Here is an 18,177-nt window from a genome sequence, read left to right as displayed (position 1 = left end):
TGAAATTGCATTTTATATACATAAGGTGGCCAAACTAGAGACTGAGAGGGCTGACTCCTTAGCCAGGTTTCACTGAGTTTCAGCAAAGCTTCACTGAAAGAAACAAACTCGCCCACTTCCCTCGTATTTAATTTTGCTCCCCAGCAGGTTTGGCTGTAAACAGGCAAAATGTCTGCAGCTAATTCTTCCCCCTCACAACAAGCAAACAAAACCACCTCCTTCAACACATTTTCACTAGCATCTTTTAAAAAAAAAACCATTGAACATGCATCTGTTTAAACAATGAAATGCTGGACCAGACTCATTTGTACTGAGGTGTTTGTTTAACTATAGCTCATCCAAGACAAAATCTTCCATAAGCCCTAAGAGCCAAATGAGCCTGGCATAAATTGTTTTCTGAGAGGTAGCGCATGCAGCATGAGTGCTGAGCGTACAGCAGGTTCTTCCATTTGTGGGTTTCCTGCCCATCATGCAGACACACCAGTGTTTGGTACAAGGAACGAGTCACACCAAGCACAATCCAACCCACCTCATTCCAGTTGGGCTCTGTGGTATCTCGGTAAACTCGAGTTTTGGCCTTATTCACAAAGTACCCAAAAGAATCCACTTCCAACGTGCAGTACAAGTCTGAGGGGGAGATAGGGACAGAAATGTTTCAAAGACATCTAGAATCTCCTGACTCGCATCAATCGCTTTCACGGTGTGTCTTCATTTGCATCATCTTTGTATCTGGCGGTTTTGCAGAGCTAGCAATGAGCTTTAGACATTGCCCGTGTTTGTATGCCGTGCTGTAAGGGACGTTAGCTCACAACCAGGCAGTCAGCGGCTCAGCAGGAAGAAGGCTGACAGAAAGCCGCTGCCCTGAGACAAGAGCAGAGGCCCCAGCCACACAGCAAGGTGGGCTTGGCAGCTTTCCCTCAGTTATCCTCATCGATAACCAAGATGCATGTTTATTTACACAGGTGTCCTCTTTTCTCTGTTGTTTCACCTTTTCTGATCCTTCTGTCAAATCACTGCCCTTTATTTTGACACTTTCTTCATACCAAAAATACTGGACGTCAAGAGGATGCTTCCCATTCTTTCATTGCAAACCCAAATACAGTTGGAAGGATTCAGGATAAGGGCTGGCTTGTATTTAAAACTGTTGAATAATTAGCAAACACTGCTTAAAAAACCACCAAGAGACTAGGACTAAAAAATAATGCTGTGTGCTCAATCCTTGATCTTGATCTGAAAGTTAACAGCAGCATTAAAAAATTGCCTTCCCCTTAATGCACAACAACGCCCCAGTTTCAGTTCTGGTTCCCCAGGTCACCTCTCCTCCTCACCACCATGCCCGATGCTGGGATCCTGAACCAGCCCGCACCCCACCGCCCCAGCCCCCACAGCACTGAACCCTCCACGCAGCACAGAACCCCACTCACTGGAACTTTGCTTGAATCCCGTGGCAGAGTGGACGATGACATTCAGGAATCCATACAGACCGGAGGATTCGTCGTCTGTGAAAAAGACCCAAGGAATATTGTTACAGGAGCCAAGAGTGAAAGAGAGAGCAATGACATTGGTATTGCACAGGTTGATGTGCAGCAGGAAAACTGTCCCTACAAAGGATGCAGGAGCAGAAGCACATAACGTAGCCAGCTCAGCAGAAGAGAAGCCTGCTCCCAGTTCAGTGGCACTTTCACCTGTAGAGCCCCCTGACAATTGGTGGCTTTTACAATGACATTTTTAGGGTTGGCAAGAGAGCATGGAAGAAACTCAAAGGAGAAAAAGTAAAACATTGAGGCTGTGTCTATACCAGCAGATTAAATAGTAATTTACTATGTCTTTGCCACAGTTCTGGCCAACCAGTATTCCCAGGCACAGTTCAAAGCTGTCCCAGGCTAGGACTCCAACAGCACTCTGCTCCCTTGAGTGGTGGCTGCATTGAAAGCCCACTTTACAGTCAATGAATCTATACTGGAGAGTGTCCAGGAATATTTTACTAATTTAGATGTAGCCATGTAATTCAGACCTTGTATTTTTATTGTTGCAGCAAGTAACAACGGGATGACAGTTTATTATTGCTCCTGTTGCTCTCCCTTTGTACGCTATCATTTGCTTCAACTAAACTACACAAGCTGGGTACATATGGTCTCAGCTTTTGTTTCACAGTTAGTAACTCATCACCAGGTTGAAGCCTGTAGCAAAATGAAGCAGTAAGGTCAGCTCCAGGGGAAGGCACAGAGGTAGGCTTTCACTGCAGCGGTACCATGTGAAAGCATAAACCAAAGGTCTCACCTTCCTTATTGATAGTGAGGGGAATGTTGTGGACTGTCTGAAGCTTCACACAGGAGTTTGTCAGCATCTGGAGCTCCACCGATGTGAGTGAGAAGCTTTTAAAGCCTGTCAAGGAGGTTCCAAGAGGGAGGAATTAAAACTTAAAGCAGAGGCTGGATGCACAGTCCCTCATTCCAGAACCCATGGGATGGTTGCTCCCTGGGCAAAGCTCAGCCACAGCACCGTGGAGCTCAGGTCTGTGCTGCAGATGCAGCCCACCTCCCCCGAGCAGTAACCAGTCGCAGGATGTTTCACAGGTAACAAGTGGGGACTCTCATTTTCTTGCCAAGCCAACAATCACCCATGCCAAAAAAAGTCAGAAAGTTTCTTTGGACTGGAGCCAGGTAAAAGGGCGCAGCTCTTCCCTCTACCTGGAGCTGCACGGAGCTCTGACCTCTACGGTGACTGGGAGAATGTCTCCCCACACTAAGTGCTCTCTTTTCGCATTCCCTACGTGTTGCTGCAAGCACAAGTCTCCCAGACAGGCTCAGATGCGCACAGACAGAAGACATCCATGTTGTGAGGTGGATTTCAATGCCCAGCTCTTTTTTCTCACGGGGAGCCCTGCCCCACACCTCATCCTCTGGACTCCTGCTCTCTAATAATATCACGGTATTTGTACCAATACCCAGCTGAGGAACACTCACATTTCTTCTGCTGCTCCCGGATGTTCTCCCTCCACTCTGCCCTTTCATAGTCCGATGAAATGAGGAAAGTGTAACTCTACTCAAGAAAACAGAAGGAAGTGGGGGATGCATTAGTCTGACCACTGAGAGCAGGCCTGCCTGCACCCCATCCTGCTCCAGCGGCAACGGTTGGACGTACTGCCCTTCCAGTGCTGGTGCCAGCTGCCCTGCACCACAGCTTTGCCAGCTACTGGCAGGACTGTGGCCACATCCATTCCCAGCAGCACCAACATGGGCCCCTGCAGTCAGAGTATTTGCAGAGCTCCACTGTGCGAACAGCAGCTGAATCCCTGGCAGCTCTGTGCTGTTCCTCAGAGCAGTGGCACTAGGAAACCCAGAAGCCTCCAGGCACAGATGCTGATGCAAGCTGAGGAAGCAGTGACCAGAAGGCAGCTGCTGAGAGCTTTATCTTAGGAGAAAGCCGTCCCTGCTGCTCGGCCAGGATAGGTGCCGAGGCAGGGTGTTCATTTCCAATGTTATTTTTCAAATGCCATTTTTGCATAGAGATGAGTCACAGCCTACAAGATGTCACCATAACCTCTGGTTAGCAAGGGTCAGGTGTCTGCTGGGGAAAAGCGCTTGCAGGCCAGACAGCAGAGGGCCCACAGACCTCCCTGTGCAGTGTACAATACACACATCCCCTCCCCTTGACCTGTCTTGTACACCAAAGGAGAGCAGAAGAGCCACTCACCTTGCCATTGCGATTGTGTACCCGGAAGGCCATGTTGGGAGACATCAGCAGTAGGAGGGATTCCTGCTCCGAGAGCTTCTTTTTCAACCTCTCAATGACCTTGCTGGCTTTGTTGGCCCTCTGAAGAGCAGGGGAGAAAAGGTGACAGAGGAAACACATCATTCTCCAATGCCTGCCCCCATGTGCACTGACAGACACTAAGAGCCACAGTCCCTTTCCTCTGTCAGCAGCCAAATCGCCCCAAGCAGGAGAAACACTGTTGACAGGATCCACAGGGCTCCCAGCAGCTCAGGAAGGTGTCACTGGCAGTATCTCTACGCTCAGACTTGGCTCTGTGCTCCAGATGAAGGTGCAGAGGTGCATGGCCAGTGTCCCAGCTACAGCCTATGCTGTGTGTTCCAGAGGCTGCAGCAGCATCGTGCCACTGGGCAGCCACAGCACTGCCAGCCCCTCTATCGCCATCTCTAACTACAGCGACCCTTTTACCTTTTCACGCTGAATGTCGTTCTTGATCTGGGATATCTTGATCTTCATGGCATCCAGTTCCTCATCAGGTACCAGTGGGATATTGGGCACTGCCTCAGATTCATCCACCATTTGGAAACTCAGATCAGTGAGCGGGATATACCATTTGCAGTCATATTGCTGGCTTTTTCTGAAAGACAAAAGGTCCAAACCTTCCACTATTACCAGTGTTTGTCAGCCTCCACTCCCCCTTTCCACAAGTCCTTCCCCACTAGAGTATGTAAGATGCAGAAACGGGCACAACTTCACTGTGATTTACAAGCACGTGCTTCAAAACGGGCAGGGACAACTCTATGCTTGAGAAGGGCAAGAGGATGAGAGGGGTCTTCCCAAGCAGAGCATCCACCAAATGAGACGCCCATTTGAGCTTGGTATGTTGGTGAAGGTTCCTCCCCCCTCATTTGTGACAAACGTCAACAGAATGGTGTAGCTGCACTGCAGGGCTGACGCACAGTCTGTTTATTGTTCCTCTTCCATTCTTCTGCAAAGCTGCTACCTGGCTGTAGCTGCAAGGCTAGAATTAATAACCTCAGTAATAAAAGAAAGTGAAGAATGTCATCTCTTAAAAGATAAAGGAAGTAGGAAAATTAATGGCATTTGTCTGGAATACCAGCAGCTCCAGAACATCCTATTTTCCTAGGATGGCTCAGGGCAGGGGCAGGTAAAATTAACCTTTCCCGAGAGATCAGGACTTGGCCAAGATCTCATCTAATATGCTGTACTACCTCGCTGATCATTCCTTGTCTAATTAAATCTGGTGGATTATGGTTTCCCAGGCCTGGGGTGTTCATATTCAACCAAAACTGCTGGCTAAACCCAGGATTCTGCTGGAGCTGAGGTGCAAAGCGCTTAGTCCAAAGGAAAACCTTACCCTCCAATCTGCTTCTTGAGCTTGGCACACAGGAACAGATCAGTAAAAAGAAAGACATGACGCAGTTTGCGAGCCCCCTCAACCAGCTCCACCATGAAACTGTCCTTCAGCAGCTGCCGGTGCTGGTGGAGAACCAGAACAAAGGGTTTAGTTAGTGCTGTATGTGCCCCAAATCTGGCACTGGGGCAACACACGCCTTGGGCACGACTCCTGCCAGAGCCAACCCAGTAAACTGGCCTAATCCAGAAAAAAGAAATCAGGCTCTTAAATGTTCCCTGCGGTCAGCCCTGCTCCCTGCTGCCACCCTCTCTCCAAGGGCAGAACTCCTTTCTTATCGGGTTCTGGTTTTTCAGCCTTCTCTCCATCACCTGTTCCCGAGCCCCAGTGTGACTCATCGTGAGTCACTGCCCAGAGCCCTGCCAACCCAGCATCCCCTCCAGCCCAGCAGAGAGCAGCAAACACCGCTCCTCTCTGAGTCACCGGTCACTGCACCCCACAGGGAGAAAGAGCCCCCGCCACCTCTACAGCTGAGTTTGCTGCTGCTTTATCACAAGTGCTGGTAAGGGACAATTCCTGAACAAAACGTGTATCCAGCAAACTCGTCAGCAGTCCCGAACCAGCCTGTGTTTGAACAGGACCACCTGGATATGTCCCCATGCCACATCTATTTAGATCTCTCATATATAAACATTCCCCAAACACAGAGAATGCAAAGAAGCTGCACAACCCTGATGTCTTCATTCCTGTTTCCAGCTCCAGAGAGCTTTGCTACCTCCTCAAGAGGCACAGAGGCAAAAGCATCGTTCCCCTAGCTCCCTTATGACCAGCCGGCTGGAGTGCTGGTACTGACACCGGTGGCTGCGCGCTGTCACCGGTCACCCAGCCCAGAGGTCCAAGCCCTGCTCCATGCTCAGGCCTCCTGCTCTGACATTAGGAGCAAGAGGACACTGAACGCACTTCTGGAATAGGTAACCCCACGGAGTTTCAAGCAGAAGTCAGGGGTATTCAACCAGACAAATCTTCATCTCACCAGTATTGTAGTGGTCAGCATTGCCTTGCTTCCCAGCCAGCGCAGGCAGAAGCCATCACCACAGGGATGCTAAAGTACCTCTTCCGGACCCGTACTACATGCTTGAAATTCCTGCTGAGCACCTGACACTGAGCAGTGACCCGTTACGTGTACCACGTGCACCTGGGCAGCACTGCAGGGACAGGAAAGATCTGCTAACCCTGCCCAGCGCCAACCAACACCTCACCTGCTGTGGCACTGCCAGCTCTCTCCAGGCCACACTCGGGATCCATCAGTCTCCTCCTGGCCAGCAGCATCTCTGCGATGCCCTCGCTGGGAACGCAGATGTGAAAGCCTTTCCCTGGCAGAGGCAGCCGTGCTGGCTGTGCAGCAGCACGCACCGGGAACACTGCTAACCCGAGCAGGTCAGCACACCCACACCAGAACCAGTGCCTCAGTTTCTCAGGTTATGCCAAGGGGTTTTGTTCACTGTGAGACTTAACCAGCCCCGAACATTTTTAGTGGAGAGGGTGTGGGAGTGCAAATCCCCACACTGCCTCTCCTCCCGCACCAGTCTTCCATCTTGGCTCTCCATAATGAAAACAAGCCACAGCAGTCCCAAGCCCAGCAGGTACCATGGCAAGGAACGCCAGGCAGAGAAAAGCCCTTGTGGGCATAATTTCCACACTCTGTCCCACAGCGCCCTACACTCCATGACACGGACCAAGAGTCCGCGCTTTCTTGCCCACAGCGGCACAGGCGTCACAGCTGGCTGTGAGGGCACACATGGCACCACCTTGCTTTGGTGCTGCCTTCCATTACACAAAGATCCTGGAAATCCATGAGCAGCAGCAGGAGTTGCACCTTCCCACGCCAGGAAGCAAGGCTGCTCCCTTGCAGACTGTTGCACCAGCTCTGGGCAGGAGCCCATGGAGATCTGGTATCCAGCAGTGATTCAGGCTCAGAAAGGCCTGTACATATGTTAATGTTTATTTTTAGGTGGGCGTGATCCTCCTGGCTTCTCCTCGGTGGTTTTGGAGAGAACGACCGCCTGCATGAACGTCTCTGCTGTTGATGTGCACTTGTGCCTGCCTTCCCCTCCTGCCTGGAAACATCCCCGGGCAGGGACCCAGAGACACTGGGCTTACAAGAGAAGAAAGAGAGGAGGAGGTGTGCTGTCAGTAGCACAAACAATCACAACTGCAGAGAATTTCGTTTGGGAGCAATAATGAGGCACGGGAAGATATTTACTGAGCAAGCCAACCCCCTGATCTCAGGTTTCTAGATCCAATGCATATTAATTACACTGCAAATCAGCTCAGCTCCTCAGGGGCAACAAGAATAGCTGCTTGTTGCCAGCTCAGCTTCTGCTCATTGTTTGTAGGTGTGAAGATGTTCTCACAGGTCACTCATCTCTGCTCCACAGCAGGATGTGCTGCTGTCCCCTCCCAGCCTGGCAGGGACGTGGCCTTTGTCCTCCTCTGCCAGGCACTGGCAGTGCGGGAGAGCAGCCAAGACCCCAGCCCAGCCCCTGCTGCAGTTCCCAGCAGAAACACAACCCAGACTGGTCCTGAGCACGGGCTCAGCACCCCATCCTGGGAACACATCTGTGGTGCCAGAAACAGGCCAGCAACATGGCCAGCAGCATTTCTTCACAGGCGATGAGGGGACAGGCCCACGAGCATTGCTGGAGGACTGTGAAGAATTCTGCTCAGCCCTAGATCAGTCCCTGGTTTGGGCAATATTTCAGCACCACCATCTAGACCAGAGCATTTGGAGGACGACTGTGTCTTCAAGGGAAGTGGGAGCCCAGTGACTGGAAATGTTTGTGTCAGGCCTCCACAAAGAAAGGAAAGAAAAGAACAGCAGCATGCCCAGCAGCTGGGCTACAGACCTCCCCGTTCGGCTGACTGGTCCAATCAGGCCACCCCTTCTCCTGACATCTGAAGCTGGACCTCACCTGCCACCACACAGTCCTTGACCATCACCGTCCAAGCAGGCTTCCTCTGAGCAGCCACGCTCTGCCTCACATCTTCCCAAACGTGCCTCAACAGCCTTCACACCTCCCATCTGGGACTGAGGTGCCACTCGTCTGCATCGCGTTTATTTTGGCTGGTACTCCTGGGTACAAAATACCCGACTGACAGGAGACAGAGCTACCATGAGGCAGCAAAACAGCTTTGGCAGCACCATCTCCCAGAGAGAGAGCTGGGTGAAAAGAGGACAAGGCTGGATTTCCTAAACTTGACTGGAACAGAAGTAAAGCGGTGAAAGAGATGTAGCTCAGTCAGCTGCTCAGAGGAGAACACTGAGCTTCTTCCCAGGCCTTTCACTCTCCACATCTTCTCACTCGTGAACTGCTTGGGAAGCTCTCCCTGCAGCAAGCGGCAGGTGTGAATGGCCACAAGAGCAACTGAGTGTCTGAGGAGGGGTGAACAGGAGAAAACATTTGTGGATCCAGTCAGGAAATCTCTCCTCACAGGAGGTGGAGCTCAATACTAGATTTACTACCAGCTCCTCTGGGACGTCAGGGCTGTTGTTTGGGCTGGGCACAACCAGCAAGCACCAGCCCCAGGCTGCTCAGCACCAGTGGAGCAGAGGAGTAGCGCTTCCAGCAAAGGGTCACATCCTTTGCTGCAAATGATTCATCTTGCCGGGAGGGCGCAGTAGGTCACTGGGAAACAATAAAAGGATTTCCCAACTGGCTTACCATATCCCTGCCAAACCCCACAGCGAGGGAGCGCAGGGCACCTTCCCAGACCTCCTGACATGAGTCAGTCCATCCTACCCCACCCCAGGGGAGCCGGTAGCCCCCTCAAACAGGACTCGTGCCAGCCAGATGCCTGGGCCACCTCAGCTCCACAGGCCTTCTCTGGCAGCTTGGGAGCCAAAGCCCACTTTGCACAACTCCTCCCACTCAGGGCCACCAACTGCTATTCCTCCGGGGGCCTGCTGTTACACCGGCTCTCCTGAAACATGACGGCTTTTGGCTGGGTGATCCGGCTGTACGGACAGACAGCAGCCTATGTGTGGGAAAGGATCTTTCTACCTCCTTTCCAGAGTTACTCTGTATGCTAAGGTTACCAAAAGTTTCCTAAAATACCCTGAAACAACATCCTGACTACAGAAACACCAAATAAACATCCAAGAAAAGACAAGCTTAGGATCAGAATGGCAGCTCAGTGGCAGAGTGCTCCCATCCATTCTCCTGACACTCAAGGACTGTCAGGTGTCCAGCACAGGAGCTCGACTCAGCTACAGAAAGGTGTCCAGGAGGCCTGGGGGAAAACTTCCTAGTGTGTGTCATGATGGAGCAAATGAGGACCATCTTGAATCTCTCAAACAGGGCCTGGGCTGACTGTTACCTTCAGTGGCTCTTGCAAAGCTCCTGAACTGGTGTAGCATAAGTCCCAAGTCCCCTTCTAGGCTCTGTTTTCCTTCACCTGTTGTTTCTCCCACCCACCTCAGAGCTCTAGACAAAAGACGAACCCTTCAGTGCTTGGATATCCTCTTTGGATTGCCTCTTGCTCTCCTCCTCCTCTCACCTCTGTCAGTGAGCATCTTCCCCCTCTCTGCTGCCAAACTCATGACTACCTGCATGCTCACTGCACATCCTACTGTGATTTTGTGTCGTTTGCCTATAATGAATCCTGTTGCTGTCACGTATCGTTTCACTCCAGGAAGTTTGGCAGAAGACCAGCTGGTCTGAGACACATGACAAAAAGAAATTTAAAAATCTGCTCATCCACAGCTGTACGAAAGGCCACCTCCTCACTTATGTGCTGAGGAAAGAGCTCCTGCAACACAGTGACACAGAGGCCTATAGAGTGCGTGGGTGACAGCCCCGGGAAGGAGTGGAACATGTGTGATACAGGAGGAGGAGGGTAAAAGCAGAAGATGGGTATTGGCATATGTCAGTAAGGAAGAGGTGGTTTGGCTTTCTGCAGAGCGTAGGAAGAAAATGATTCCTCATGTGTGTACGTGTGTTGCAAGACCAGCATTGCAGAATAAAGGGATGCTCTGCCTAGGGAGCTAAACTGGCTGTTCTTTGAGCATTTTAATGGCATTTCTTTTGCTTTCCAAGGCTTCTGCCACCAGGAGCTCTCTGACTCCAGCTGCAAGACAGAGTGTGAAGCATCCAAGACCATTTGTGACTGCTCTGTTGCCAACATCTGCCCAAAGCCTGCAGAAGCAGTAGGCACAATGCCTCCAGCTGCCTGTGGCTAAGCCTAGCTGCCAGCTTTTCAGAGGGTTTACTTCGCAATTCTGCTCCCTCACTAAAGACCTTCGTCCTTTCCCCTCCATAGCACACTCACTTGGTCTCTACTGATGATACCCAGTCCTTGGACTTCAGTTTCTGGCAGGGAAAGACAACCCAAGCTCTACAGTCATTTGCATGCAGGCTTAGATAAGAAAAGCCATGCATTCCTCGTAACTTCTCCGTTAATAAGACTAGAAAGGTTATTACTACCTTCCTTTTGGCACATAATAGTGGCACATCCTTCACCTTAAAGCATTAGTTTTCTTGCTTCCCCAAGGGACCATCCCCAGCATAACATTAACCAGGTTCCCTATTTAAGCCAAGAGAAGAGTGGTGAAGAAGGATCAGCAGTGAGTAAATACGATGCCTGCTCCATGGTCCTAAGGGGTGGAAGATTCTCCAGCACTCACACGGCTTGCTTCTTTAGAGGACTGGCAACATGGATACCTGAAGATAATCCAGCAAAAACTCTAAAAAAGTAACACCACAAAAGTAGAAAGATGGGAAGAAACTGAGGGAGCAAGAGAGTGCAGCAGATCAGACTGAACAGAAACAGATCGCAAAGCCCAGATAAGCCCTCCTGGCTTTCCTGTGTTGCCAGGTTGGGGCTGGTGCTCTCCTGGTTCCACAGCAAACCCCAAAGATGAGGAGACCAGCTACAGTCAGCTCAGCAGGAAGCAGGGACCATGTGTTTGGAGGCTTCACCTACCAACACTGCCTTCCCTGCTGCAGCCTTTCCATCCCTCTGGCAAATGGTGTTACTCCCTTTGTTCCCATCTCTTGCACTACCTGGAATACTCATTCAGCCCAGGCAATTAAACCAGGGTCGCGTGTCACCACAAACTGCCGGTTTATATGGATGACACAAGAATTAGAAAAAAGCCTGCTGAGCAGAACCAGAGGGCTGGCGTGCAGGAAGGACGCCCAACATCATGCAGGTCAGACGGAGGCGAGGCTCCCAAAGCAGGGAATCGCCGTTTGCAAAAGGAGGAAGACTGCGCTGTTGAGCCCGTACTCTCTCCTGACCTGCGCTCTCCTCCTCAGCAGCCTGTCACAAGGGAGATTAACAACTGCTGCTTCCCCCAGTTCAAAGCAATCATGAAAAAAGAGCTGGAGAAAGAGGCTGGCAAAGGAGATTTGACTCTTCCCCACAACACACTCAAAGGGGAAAAAATATTCCACATAAAAGGCAAAGACTGGGAAAAAAAGATAACTGAGATCAGCACCTAAGCAATGCATGAGGGGAAAGGGCTGTTTTCCCTCCTTCTTTTCCATCAAGGAAATTTCAATGGGAGGGAAGACAAATCATGAAAAAAGCCATCAAAGCGAGCTGATTATTCATTAAAATAAAAAATGCATTATGCATTGAGGGCAGTCAATTAGGGGATGCAAACTGCACACTGTCCTGTCACCCTGGGGGAAGCACAGGCAAGGCGAGGGGGAGGAAAGGATAACCAGAAAAGGAAAGATTTACAGGCATAAACACTGCTATGACCCCAAGCTGAGGAGCTCACTGGAAGGAGCAGCCATCTCTAATCCACACGCAGTAGCTGGGAGCAGACAGGTGCACAGAGGGAGCACATCTACTCTCTGGGCACAGAGTGGCATCAACCATGGCATTACCGCTTTGCAAAAAAATGAGCTGATGTTGCCAAATGACTGAAGAAACTATCCACCATCAGATTCCCCAAGTGGAAGGCAAACGCTGGGAATCATCAGGAGTAAGTCCTTTTCTTGCCTGGGCTCAGGGCAAGCTGTGTGCACGGAGAGAGAGCACAAAGGGTTTGCAGTCCCCTCCAGCACACCACAGCCTCTCCTTGGGTAATGCTGCCTTCTGTCCCTCCCCACATCATACACGGAGTCACTGCAGGACCAGCGACAGCATGGATAGGCCTGCTGACCCCAATCCTGCCAAGCCTCCCCTGCTTGCTTTCTAGGATCTGACAAATACACCACTCCAAAAAGCGATGATCAGATAAACCTCCTGAGCCTGCCCCTCTGCCGGGGCTCTGGCACCTCATTGGGATTCTGCGTGACCCTTTTCAAAGCCTGCATCCCTCAGACAACCAGAGAACACAAAATGCTCCCTCCCCTGTGAGGCATCCTAGCCTGTGATTTCTGCTACAACTCTGTCAGCATTCACTTTAATGAGGCCATTTACTATCACTGAGGCCCCGGTGACTGATGCCTGAGCTTCTCCCTCAGCCTCCAATTGCTCGGCCCCTCCTCTCTTTTCTCCACTGCAGCCTTCCTCAGTTGACAAAACGAGACAATGAGCGAGACTTGCAGGACAAAGTGCACCAAATTCCCTGCGCTGCAGCTTCCAGCAAATCCTTGTCAGCTGAAAATGAGTTTAACAACCAAAAGCAAGCATATTTAGCAGACAGGGTTTGCAAATGTATCGTGAACGTATCTGGATCAGCCAGTGTCTCTACCATACTGCCACAACTCCCCCTACATATACATTACCTGAGTCACATCCCTCTTTTGTTCAGCTTCCTTCTCTCTCTTAATACTTCTGTCGGTACTGGCCTGTCCCCATCAGGAAGGATCGAATTGCTTTCTAATGAAATTACGAGGCAGATGAACCAAGCCCACTGAGGCCGGCAGGGCTTCATCACTGTGCAGCTCCGTGTCCTCCTTGCACATCGCGTGCAGGTAATGGAACCGCACACCTCAGAGCCTCCAGGGTGTAATTCAACTTCTGTCAGAGCTAAGAGGACTTATATCACACCCTTAGGAGTTGATCACCTCCCTTAGATTTCTTAACCCACTCCATTTGTTTTGCTTCCCAGTGCCATTTACAACATCCTTTAGAAATGATGATGCAAAAAGTTTGGTTTATGCTGAAAATGAAGATTCTGGAAAACAGATCTTCCTAACCTTTTATCATTTCCAATGTTTCCTCATCATTTTATCCTCCCAGGCTTCCTGTTGGGTTTCAGTTTGTAGGCAAAATGCAAATCCATTCAGTGCACAGCAATATGCATCACAGAAATTATGTATGACAAATGATTATAATAATGCTAAGGACAAAACTCCAATCATACTTTTCCTCTGGGTTTCCAAACTGTTTTCTGAACAGAGAACAGCGAGGAGCTGTATGACATCCCTTAGAGAACAAGGACACTGCACAAACCACATCTTAGCAACAAATCAATTAATACTGTAACTTCTTAGTCAGCTCTACAGAAAAGGCACAACCAAGATTCAGAAACTGAGAACACAACGAAAGCAGGAAGACTCACCTCCCCCTTCTTCACAGTCATGGACTGCCGGCGAGGAGTGATCTCCTCATTGATGCTGGAGAGGAAATTCTGTGAGATCCGCAGAGCGTCCTGCAGGAGGGGGTGATCAGGGTGGCTCACTGGAGTGTGCTTCAGCAGATCCTGACACACAGAACAGAATCATGAGAAGTGCTGCAGAGCAGAAGGCTCTGAGAAGCCCTAACTGGAGCTGCAGGACAAGATGCTCCAGACTCTTCTTGCAGATTAGAGTAAGTCTTTATCTCCAGAGGAAGAGGACAATGCTCTGCACTTCTGGGTGACACCACTGAAGGGGCAGCAGGTCTTACCTAAGGACCCCTTCCCCTCAGGACAAAAGGGAAGAGGCTCTTATGCAGTGCAACAGGTTTATTTTTGCAGTTTGAAAGGTGAATAAAACAGGAAAGGGGCCTAAAGTCTGAAAACTGTGCTTCAGATACTTACATGCAGGACAAGTGTGCTGCGAGTCACTCGATCCACTGGCTTGTATAGTAAAGCTGTGAAAATAAAGCAGGGACATAAGGAAGAAGTACTGCCAGGATTGTGTTTGTGCTGTCATTGCGTAGCAGATGTTCTCTCAAAATCACAGCAGCCCTTTGGTTAGTCTGGCTTCGCCCAAAGGGGCTGACGAAGTTTTGAACTGGGTAGGGACTTCCCCAGGCACGCAGGCAGCTTACTGTGCAGAAGCTCTACTACTCAGCAAAAGGGAATGGATTTCCCAGCAAAGCCTGCCAGCCCTCCATGCTCTTCCAACATTTAAAAAGAAACAGGTAGAGTGGAGGCCTGGCAACAGCCACCCCTGCCCCGACAAACCACCATCTCCTTTGTACGGAACACTCACTTTCTAGGGAATTTTTCGTCGTCTGATCTTTAGATTCCTTTGTGCTTCTAGCCTTTAGATTCTGAAAGAAAAAGAAAACTATGTAGCAGAAGTCAATCACCTTGAAATATCACAGAATGCAAGAAACTACCTACTCTTGTGTGCATGGAGGATAGCCCTCACAGTTTTAGTCAGTGGAGGAGAAATGTGCTCTCCTTCTTAGTAACTCCACCACTGCCCTGTCACAGGCACCCACACATCTCAAATACTGAGCAATTTTCTTAAGAGTGCACATTGGCAGAGATGCAGCAAAGCTGGAAACCTCAAGTTTAAGTCGCAGTGAGGACCTGAGCTGAAGCAGAGAGTCTGCGGGAGGCTCCCAACTCCCCCAGCAGCCAGAGATACCTGGGGGACTGATGGGGGTGACATGGCAGGGCATAGGCCAGAGCCAGGCAGCTTGTGTGCCTGAACACCACGACATTACCTCCGAGATCTCAGCAAACTGAGCATTGGCTTGGCAGCACTTTTCTGCTGTCTCCATAGCAACTTCATAGTTATCCACGAAGGCCCGGTACACTCCCAGCTGGCTGGCCTGCAGGAAGCAAAACAGAACATAAATGCTGGGGAAGAAGACCATTCGGGACAGCCAGCTTCAACATTTAACAATCAGGCCATGCTCCTTCATGGCAAACCATCACAGGGGATGCCAAGCAGTCCCAGAAAGAAATCTCTGACCTGTCAGCTTCACTTAGCCAAGCGCAGGTGCTCCTGTGCACCCAGTGCCATCTGTGCTGAACAAGTTCACTTGTGAAGGATGTGGAAGCCTGCGAGAATGACACATCCTTGTTACTACCATCTATTTTTCCTTTCTGAACTGCCAGACTAGGATCTATTAATATTTGTGCTCATTGATGTAACTGGATTTGCTGGCTATTTGCCACAAAACATGAATCAGACTGGAATGATTCAGCCCAACAGCGCATATGTGACCCCAGTAAGCTACTTGTTGGCTTTTGCACAATGGAAACACTAAATCAAACCAAGATATTAACTCATATGGGCATCAGTGAACATCGTTATAAGGGCAGCAGTGCGCTGAAAATACAGAAGAGAGATCCGGAGCACCATCTGCTTGGAAGGCAGCGACGGCAGCGTAGGGTGACAGAAAATGGCAGTTTTTCCAGCAGAAGGAATATGCAATTGGTGCAGATGATGATGGAGTTGGACTCGAGTGCAGGAATAAGCCGTTATTATCACCGAGTCTTAGCACTTATCCTGTTGGCTGACTTAGGAATTGCAGCTACACTCACGCCGGAGAACATAAGATCCCGCTCAGAAAATCCCTGGGTAGCTTCCAGGCTTGTCTGGATCCTAGAGCTGGTTCTGTGTCACAGGGCTGCACAGGCTGTGCTCTAAACTCCTCAGCAGCTGAACACGCTTGCAAGTGCAGGGTCGCTGGTGAGCCAAGAGGCGCAGCACCACAAAAGCCTCTGTTGAGAAGTTTGTTGCCCCAAGAGCTTGCACCTTACTTTTTCTGCAACTTTCCTGGCATTCCTGCCCAAGAGGTGAATAGGCAGAGCAGTTAACTTCCGCTCTTTGCCTCTCCTGCTCTCTCATCATTGTCGTGTTCCCAATTCTTTATGGAGCTTTGTGAAAGAGACTATGAAAGAGAAAATGCCACCCTCAGGAGAAAGTGCCCTGCATGATTTGGCCAACAGGGGCTGGGACACAGCAAGCTCTTCCCTCGGGCCCTGGAAGATTAGGAACCAGTCTCAGCCCTCACACAAAATAACATGGTTATGACTGAAGCTGAAGGAAACAGTGCTCACTTATGCCAGGGCTGGCCTGGCCTCGGAAGTGTGGAAAGAACAAAATTTGTACTTATCACATGGGTCCAGTTCAGTGAAGAAGCTGCTGTCAGGATTGCTGATCGCATGCTGGGCTGATGACACCAGGGTTTGGGCGATGCAGCTAACTGGGCAGAACTCTGAAGTTCCTCCATCCCTGTGTCGTGCTCTCGTGTCCTGCTCCTCCTGAACACTCTCTCCAAGCTTTCCTTTTCTCCTCTAAACATGCTGTCTTGGAAGCACGATTTTCATTAAAAACTGAGCTTCCAATCAAAGCCATAATGCGCACACATGGTTCTCATGCTGGTTTTCTCTTCTTTATTAAAGAGAGCACACAGAAAATTCAACAAGCTTTGGTACAAATAACTGGCTTTTGGTTAACATTTTCCATTCCTGAAAACCATCAGCAATAATATTTGCTAAACGTTTCTTCATTTCTAAAAACAGTTCTAAAGTGTTTCCTTTCTATGCATAAAAGCCATGTGCAAAAAACTGTCCCCAAATGAGAGCGATATTTCACTCCAGATTTTTCACCCCACTAACTGCCAAGCATCTTTCTTTTCTTTTCCTTACTTTCAGCAGAAAAAGGTGGGATAACAGTCGCTGGTGTCACAAATCGTTCATCCTTTGTGCCAGAGCACATGAAATTCTAAAACCACTGTCGTGCACTATCTACAACTTCAATCTACGGTGCTTTGCTTTGCATCATATTAGAGAAAATTAATGTCCCCGGGGACCTCCAGATAACAACACGGATTCCAGTGTTTATCATCAGATTGCATGACATGAGAACAAGAAAATAGCCTACTCCGAAAGACTTGATGTGAACCCTGTATAGATGTCTCATGATGCCTGATGTTCTTGCTGTCTCTCTCATCTAGCTGCTTCCCCTACCTGCCAAGAACTATTAGCTTCATCTCCCCTAGCAAAGAGCTCACAGCTCCCACTGACATTGTACCAAACCACCAGAAACCAGCATTGCTAAGCCAGCTCAAAGCTCCCTGCACCAGGGCAACCTGCTCCTTTGCTTCCAATACTAATTCCTCAAACCCAACAGTTCTGTCACAAACACACAAACATCAGGGAAACACAAAACCAGAGAGCCAGGAGGGTGGAAGTGCTGGGCCTGTGACTGCCATTTGCAAGAGACAGTCCTAAACCTGGGCCTAAGCAGCTGGATGGAGAGGGAAAGCTTGCTTGATGATCAGCAGCATAAAGATTATGTTCGGGTCTTCTTGAATTCATGCTGTCTTCATTGCTGCCCTACATTTTCCATGCAGTTTCTATTTTTCAGTGCAGCCTTCTATATCTCTGCTTCAGCAACCAGCAGCAGGTGGGTTTGTCTTCCAGAACCAGTTGCTCTGATTGCATTCCACAAACTACTTGCCAAGCTTGACCCCTCCTGGCTGTGAAAAGCAGATTCCATATTTTGATCTCGAGCTGCTGATGTGCATGGAAAACATCATCTCGCCAGCCCATCTGCCCCTGCTCCACAGGGGACAGGGCTGGGGCTGGGCTGCACAGCTGCTAACAATTGTGCGACCCTGGTAAGGCACAACCCCCTGTCCAACAAACCCTCACTGGAATGTCACTCCTACCCTGAGCATCAGAGGCACCTCAGGAATGCAGAGATTCTTTTCTTTTCTAAAAAGGAAAAAAAACAGCTCCTTTAATCCCTCACTCTCTGCACATGCTGGAGGAGAGGCTAAAGGGGCCAAAGGAATCTGCTAGAATGCAAACAATTTGTCATCTGGCTCAGAAACTCAGCAATTTTAATTCAGCCTCAGGATACACTGTGTATGTCTTTGTCCCATTCCACATGCAGAATCTTGTGGTGGTTGCTTGGAGGATTCTCAGCAGCAGGTTGACTGCATCAGCACAGCAG

The 18,177-nt window shown here is 49.7% G+C and overlaps 1 protein-coding gene across 1 annotated transcript in view; it reads right to left on the bottom strand.

Annotated features, from left to right (window-relative positions):
• Positions 1 to 18,177, bottom strand: part of BCR (BCR activator of RhoGEF and GTPase) — a 79,280-nt gene that overhangs the window by 15,613 nt on the left and 45,490 nt on the right. Inside the window, exons 5-15 of the mRNA XM_069871405.1 lie at positions 14,930 to 15,037; positions 14,467 to 14,527; positions 14,070 to 14,122; positions 13,611 to 13,751; positions 5,093 to 5,214; positions 4,183 to 4,351; positions 3,697 to 3,816; positions 2,967 to 3,042; positions 2,281 to 2,385; positions 1,425 to 1,499; positions 530 to 627 (exon numbers count right to left, since the gene is read on the bottom strand). Of these exons, the coding sequence (XP_069727506.1) occupies positions 530 to 627; positions 1,425 to 1,499; positions 2,281 to 2,385; positions 2,967 to 3,042; positions 3,697 to 3,816; positions 4,183 to 4,351; positions 5,093 to 5,214; positions 13,611 to 13,751; positions 14,070 to 14,122; positions 14,467 to 14,527; positions 14,930 to 15,037 (1,128 nt within the window). The remainder of the gene's footprint in view (positions 1 to 529; positions 628 to 1,424; positions 1,500 to 2,280; positions 2,386 to 2,966; positions 3,043 to 3,696; positions 3,817 to 4,182; positions 4,352 to 5,092; positions 5,215 to 13,610; positions 13,752 to 14,069; positions 14,123 to 14,466; positions 14,528 to 14,929; positions 15,038 to 18,177) is intronic.

Source organism: Phaenicophaeus curvirostris, chromosome 17 (genome assembly GCF_032191515.1).
Source record: "Phaenicophaeus curvirostris isolate KB17595 chromosome 17, BPBGC_Pcur_1.0, whole genome shotgun sequence".
Taxonomy (NCBI): domain Eukaryota; kingdom Metazoa; phylum Chordata; class Aves; order Cuculiformes; family Cuculidae; genus Phaenicophaeus; species Phaenicophaeus curvirostris.
The sequence above is the reverse complement of the archived record's forward strand: the minus strand, read 5'-3'. Positions and strand labels throughout refer to the sequence as shown.